This window comes from Fukomys damarensis, unplaced genomic scaffold, assembly GCF_012274545.1.
Source record: "Fukomys damarensis isolate Sample0158 unplaced genomic scaffold, DMR_v1.0_HiC HiC_scaffold_37, whole genome shotgun sequence".
NCBI lineage: Eukaryota > Metazoa > Chordata > Mammalia > Rodentia > Bathyergidae > Fukomys > Fukomys damarensis.
The window spans coordinates 13166398-13173642 of record NW_022900949.1 but is presented as its reverse complement, the minus strand read 5'-3'; the positions used below and the strand labels follow the sequence as shown (position 1 = coordinate 13173642).

Genomic DNA, 7245 nt, shown 5'->3' with positions numbered 1-7245 from the left:
AGCCACCACTATGCAATATCCCTTCATCTGTGACCTTAGGAACAGGAATATTAAACACTCTTCAGGGAAACCCCACAGGACAACATTACAGTCTCAGGACCTTAGCATTCACTTGGGCTCCCAGAAAATTAAACATAAAGAGTTGTAAATCATGCCTTCTTGTTCACATTATTGTTGTTGATGTTAAGCTTTATTTTGTGAACTTGTTTTATGATCGATTTGTCATTTTAATTGCAAGTAGTTGAGAGAGGAAGTGATGTGGAATTTTAAAAATGAGTACAGATTTGCAGGTTGGGAAGACGAAATATTTCTGGAAACAGATATTGGCCAAATTTGTACATGATGGACATGATTGTGATCACAGAATAATGCACATAAAAGTGATGAAGGTAATTACTAACATTATTGTATATATTTTACCACAATGGAAGTAAATTACAAAATAATAATCATTTTAAAAAAGAAAATAAATCCATTGAATAGGACACACATACTTTCCCCTCAATAGAATAAGCATTCCAAAACTGTGATGGACATTTTAGTATCTTGTCCTTTGGCTCAAGTAATATTTGGAAATCCACAGGGATAACAATATTTGAACCAACACAGCTAATTATGAGCTCTGTGCATTGAGCCTCCAGGGCTGTCTAGGAATCAACATCACAGTGTGTGTCTCCAGCCTTTTAGTTTGATTTTACCAGTCAAGAAGCCTTTTTGGGGTCTCATCATCCAGTCTGTCTGTAGAAGGTAGTTTATATCTGACAATTAATATCAAGCTGAGAATAGATCCTGCACATTCACAAACTGCACAGAACAGCGAAAGTGCTTCAGGTCTGCACTCCTCCTTGGTCATGATCCAGCAGAGAAGCAACTCTACAGAGTAAGTGCCAAGAGAGAGGTCGGTTGGTTGAGGGATTATACAATACTTTATTCCCTAATCATTTAGACAAACGGATAATCTGAGCGTCCAAATGGAAAGATAATAATTGCAAAATTTCAGTTATAATTAATGTGAACTTTACATTTCTTCTTGTACTGTGGGCCACTGATAAGTAATTCAATGTTTTAATTCCCTGCCTCACTTGTTATGCTGGGCATAGACGTCTTATCCACAAAAGGGTAGTGTGGATCTCTCTGTTCAGTTACTTGAAATTTCAATTGTGAAACAGATGAAGTTGATGATGAGGAGGATGAAACAAATTATAAGATCATGAAGGTAACATCCTGCCTAGAGAATGCTGGCAAGTCTTGCTATTGACAGCCCCAGTCATGTCATTTCCCTGTCTCTCTATGAACAAGGGGGGGAAGCTTGCTCAGCCTGTTGTCGTTTTGGGGGTTCCTACTAGGTCACAGAATAGTGTGTGGCACCAGTTGCACACGCTATAGGAAGGACACCCATAGCCACAGAGGAAAATAACTGAAAGACTGGGAACATTATAATTCAGCCAACAACTCTCTCATGCCTCTCCAGTTGCTGTTGTCACATGCTCTTCTATTCCTATAATCTGCTAGCTTACACTCAAAAGGAAATAAAACCAGGGAGCTGATTTCATTTTTACTAATGAAACGTACCTCAGATGTGTGTGTGGTTAGAAACCTGGGTATCTACCAAATACCACCTAATACTTGGGAATGGGACCCAGAATCTGACAATTTAGTTTTGAATCTATTGGTCACGTTTACTATTTCAGTGATGAAAGCATAGTGTTAGTATCTCTGAGACTGAACATTATTATCTGAGTTATTTCTATTTGGTACAGTGAAACTGAAGATGAAAGAAACAGAATTGCTTCCTATTTGACTAATATGTGATAAATTTATAAAATAAATGTAAAATGTAATCAACTATTTACATTGTTATTAATTATAAGAGGAAACATCACATCACATAATTGAAATGACCTGTTACTTGAAGTTATTGTTTTTATTTCTGAAATGGGGCATTAATTTTTGTCCTTATATTTGTTGTGTATTTTATATTTATATATATATTTTTTATTTTTGGTACCAGGGATTGAACTCAGGTCCTTGCACTTGTGAGGCAGGCATTGGAACCACTAAGCCAAATCCTTCAACTTAGAGTGCTTATTTGAATAAATGATTTACTTAATGATAGCCATTCTTTGAGTAAGATGGAATCTTCATGTTGTTTTGAAAAAAGAAAAGAAAATACTCTAATTTTGATCTCCACATAGCTTGTACTTAATTGGTACAGAAGATCCTTCAAAAATTTAAAAATGCACTAGATAGATGATTGTTTGATTCACAAAAATTGGCTGCAATTAGTGTGGCTTCAGCACATTTGGTGCTTTCCTCTCTACCCTGTCATCTTCTGGAATATACAGTAATCACTAGACAAAAGTAATAGTGCTTATTCATGTCTGTGTCATGAAAAAAAATCAGCCCTAAACTTTTATTATTAAAAACATCTGCAGATTAGTTATTTTTTGTTTCTTTCAAGCACAATTTATTTTATTTTTTATTTTTTCTCATTTTTTTCTCACTCACCCCTCCTCCCTTTACTATTTACAAATAAAGACATGATAAAAATTTTTTATGGATCTTCACAAATGAAAAAGAGGCAGAGAGAAGAGGTAAGCTTTATTCTTGAGCAGATACATGTCTTGGAATCTTATAATTCCTGGGTTATGATTCCTAGCTCTTGACATTTTTTTATCAATACACTCACCATTTCCATGAAATTCTTTATTCGAAGGAAAAAAAGCAAAGCAAAATTTTATCAAGTTTCAGACATGCCATAGATGGATGGCACACTGATGTATTCTCCCTTTTTCTCTTATCCTGTATGAGTGTTAGAGATAGTCACACTCACATGTGCATATGGTACAAGATTAAAAAAATGGGACTAAAATATTGATTTCCTAATGCCTGTCCCAGGGCATTATCTCCTCTTTTGAAGCTGAATAGAATTAATACTCTGGTGTGAATAAACTGTAGTAATACATAAGATCCTAATGAGATTACTGACATTGTGAAATGGGAAGAAAGGGGCTAAAGGTGTATTTTCTATAATGTTCTTTTTTGTATTTTCCCTGTGTAACTGTATTGTGAGATGAAAAAAGAATAAATACAAATCATCTTCAGGTATCTGAGACAGAAAATCACCACCAATGTACCACAAAATATTACTGTGAATATCTATTATATTGTATAAGAAGTATCAGAGTCAAGTTCAGGTTTTGAGATTTTCCTTGGAACTAAAGTCCCTAACCTTATGCAAAAGACTTTAAGATTAGCAAAATAGTGCTCTCTTAGGCAGCACATATACTAACATTAGCAAAATAGAAGAAGTGCTATGAGGTCCCCTGCTATAGAATACAGAAGAGAAAATAGCAAAGAGCTGACTTGCTTCATTATTGTTTAATTATTAACCAAATTGTACACCAAGACATCTGTTGTAAGCAATGCCATTGGTTATGTGCATTTAACTTAAATATACTATTGAAAGGTAAAGTCCACCAAAGGTAAGTATACAAGTTTTATAATAAACACCTTTAAAATACAAATAAATGTATTTGAGTGAGCATTTTTTTTTCTACAAAGGAAAGTCATCAGTAAAGAGAAGAAAATAGAAAAAATTCTGGAAGACAAGTGACATATATAAATATTTTCAAAATATGAAGTATCAACTTTAATTTAGTGTTCACTAAAATGGTCTTAACTCTCCTAAAACTTGCATAATGTATAAAGTATCCAATTCATAGCAATTTGGACAACTGTTTGAGTACCTGGTATTTGTTTCTTTTCTCCAACGTGCCTTTCTTTTGCAAAAGGTGCCCAAGAAGTTTAGAAGAACAAAATCTAACACACATCCCAGAATTTAATCCCTTGGGGATCTCAGAGGATCCAGAACTGCAGCCTATCCTCTTTGGACTCTTCCTAACCATGTATCTTGTGGCTGTGCTTGGGAACCTGCTCATCATTGTGGCCATCATCTCAGACTCCCATCTTCACACACCCATGTACTTCTTCCTCTGCAATCTGTCTTTAGCTGACATTGGTTTCATCTCCACAACAGTCCCAAAGATGATTTTGGACATCCCATTACAGAGTAAGATAATCTCTTTTAAAAGCTGCTTGACACAGATGTCTCTTTTTCTAATTTTTGAGTGTATGGATGACATGCTTCTGACTGTGATGGCTTATGACCGGTTTGTGGCCATCTGTCACCCACTGCAGTATCATGTCATCATGAATCCTCGCTTCTGTGTCTTCTTAGTCATGGTGTCTCTTTTGTTTAGTCTTTTAGAATCCCAGCCTCACAATATGATTGTCTTACATTTTAAATATTTTGAAGATGTGAACATTTCTAATTTCTTCTGTGAACCTTCACAAATTCTATATCTCATCTGTTCTGATAACTTTACCAAAAATATAGTCACATATTTTGTAAGTGGTGTTATCTATGGATTTCTTCCCTTTTCAGGAACCTTTTTCTCTTACTATAAAATTGTTTATGCTGTTCTGAGAAACTCATCCTCAGGTGGGAAGTATAAAGCCTTCTCCACTTGTGGGTCTCACCTCTCAGTTTTTTGCTTATTTTATGGAACAGCCTTTGGTGTTAATTTCACATCTACTATAAAGATCTCAGTAGCTTCAGTGATATACACCATGGTGATCCCAATGCTCAATCCCTTCATCTACAGCCTGAGAAATCAGGACATGAAACATGCCCTGCGGAGGCTGTAGAGCAGAGCAATGTACTGTTAATATCTCTTCCTTCCATTTTGTAGTTTGTGTTTTAAAACCCAATTTATGTAGATCTGAAAATAATCAGACCATATAGACCGGAAAATTCTGCCAATTGGTTCACACTTGTAGCATTATGGATTTCTTTTTATTCAATACTTCGTTGTTAAATATTGATTCCTTCAGTCCATCTTTAACAAAATTGCACTGTATCCTTAAATATTCTTTAAATCACAAATTCCATGAGTAAAACATTATAAACAAGCATCTTCTGTAGTTTCTGAGAGATGACTTTGGTCTCCAAGTGAAATGTTAAATCTTGCATCTGCTTCCAAAGTACATGGACATTTTCTTTAAACGTTGCATTGATGTTATCTCTTTAGGCTGATTGCATTCATAAGCCATATCACAGATGCCCCAGTTTGGCTTTTATCTGAATTGCACAGGAAGAATAGAAGTACTGATGCCTGGGTATTATCACCAGAGAGTTTGATTTCTATGAATCTAAGTATGAGGGTACTAAAAATTTCAGGGTTTCAGATTCTGGTCCCTAAAAGCACCAGTCAAAAATGAACTTATTGTAGCAGGTGAATTGGTTTGTTTCAAATATAATGTTCAAATTCATTGTTATACAACATCATGTATTATTATATCTGATTTTTACATTATCATATTCCTGTTTCAATATTATGTTTCCATATATACCTTTTAATGCCATGTGGGGTCACTGGAGATCACTGCTCTGTGTTCTTCCTGGCTCTGTTTTTGGGCAGGTACTCTCATGGTCACTAAATTATATCACATTGAAAATTCATATATTTAATTGATACCATATCCATAAATCCTTTTCAGTTGAAAAGTTCCCTTCCCATTAACCTCTCTGTGAGCCTATTGTACCCTGTGCGCCTTTGTCCTGAAGTTACTGTCTAAACAATTGCACACATTCATATTTCTCCATTAAATTAAATGGATTTATTTGTATTTCTGGAACATTGAGCAATGAATTATACCATGGTAGAAAAAAAGAAAGCTAAATTGTCAATTGTCTGCAATTGAAATATTTCAAAATATACTTAAGAAATAAAGTTACTTTTCAATATGTAGCTGTGTTCAGGTGTTCAAATGAGGAGGCAGCGGTCTTGTGTTTGCAGTGAATGTATTACCTTTGGGTTGTCTGAGGATTATTGTCAACATTTGACAGTATAGTAGCTGAATTTTGCTTCTTTAAAGTTACTCTATGATTACAATTGTTTTTGTAAGCAGCCAAAATGAGGAATGCTTTATATTTTATTTATAGCCACACTTTCAAAAGTAAAAAACTATGTCACATGGTAGACTCTTTTCAATGGTTATGTGTTATTTTACTTCTTTAATTTTTTATGGTATGGTTTTTATTCATTTTATTAGTACATTTTAGGTATGCAGTACAGTTACATTCATTATTGGGATCTTGTACCTTTACATGACAGATCTGGGTTATGATTTTTCCCCTTGTCCCTGCTCTTCCTTCACCCCCTTCTTCCCTCCCCATTACAAACAGTTTATTTCCATTTTTTCATTTTCTCATATTTTTCTTTTCCCTTATTCCATTTCCCCTACCCTTCCCACATTCCCCACAACTTTAGCGCTTTTCTTCCTATTTCACATTGCCAAGTATATCATTAGGATCTTATGTACTATTATAGTTTTGCATACAAGAGAAAGTATTTATTATTGTATGTTTAAAATACATAATAGTTTCATTTGTTTTGGAGTGTTGGTACAGTTATATAACGTATCTTGATCATTTTCAATTCTTTTACAATTCATTCCATGCTTCTGCCTCTTCTGTCTCTGACATATACTTCCCATCTCTCAAAAGCCTGACTTCTGATTTCCTATCATCTCCCCTTCATTCTAATCTTTTTATATCTATTTTAAGCTTCTCATATAAAAGAACCATATGATATTTAATTTTTTTCTCATTGAGTTTATTGGTACAATTTAGGTACACAGTACAGTTAAATTCATCATTTGGATCTTGTACCTTTACAGGACAGGTCTTCGTTCTCATTTTTCCCCTTCCCCTACCCTCCCTTCAACCCCTCCTCGCTTCCATATTTATAAATACTTCATTTCCATTTTTTCATTCTCTCATATTTTTTTTCTTTTACCTTATTTCCTTTCCCAAACCATTCCTACTTCCCCCACACCTTTAGGCCTTTTCTTCCTATTTCACATTGTTAATTACACCATTAGGATTTTAGGTACAATTATAGTTTTTTCACACCAGAGAAACTATATGGTATTTACACATTTGTGAGTTATTTATTTCACTTGGGAGTACATCCTCAATATGAATCCATTTTCCTATGAATGAATGTAATTTCTCATTATTTATGGCTGAGTAGTATTCTATTTTATAGAAAAACCACATCTTCTTTATCTAGTCTCCAACTGATGGGCAAATGGTCTGTTTCCAAGTTTTAGCTATTACAAACCATGCCACTATAAACATGTGTGTGCATATATCACTGTGATATGATTCTTTTAATT

The 7245-nt window shown here is 34.4% G+C and overlaps 1 protein-coding gene across 1 annotated transcript; it reads left to right on the top strand.

Annotated features, from left to right (window-relative positions):
• The first annotated feature begins 874 nt into the window (after positions 1 to 874).
• On the top strand, positions 875 to 4731 carry LOC104866691 (putative gustatory receptor clone PTE01). Its single transcript, XM_033759643.1, is given in 2 exon segments — positions 875 to 902; positions 3812 to 4731. A coding segment is annotated over 1 exon segment (825 nt). The 5' UTR covers positions 875 to 902; positions 3812 to 3906.
• Positions 4732 to 7245: the final 2514 nt, after the last annotated feature.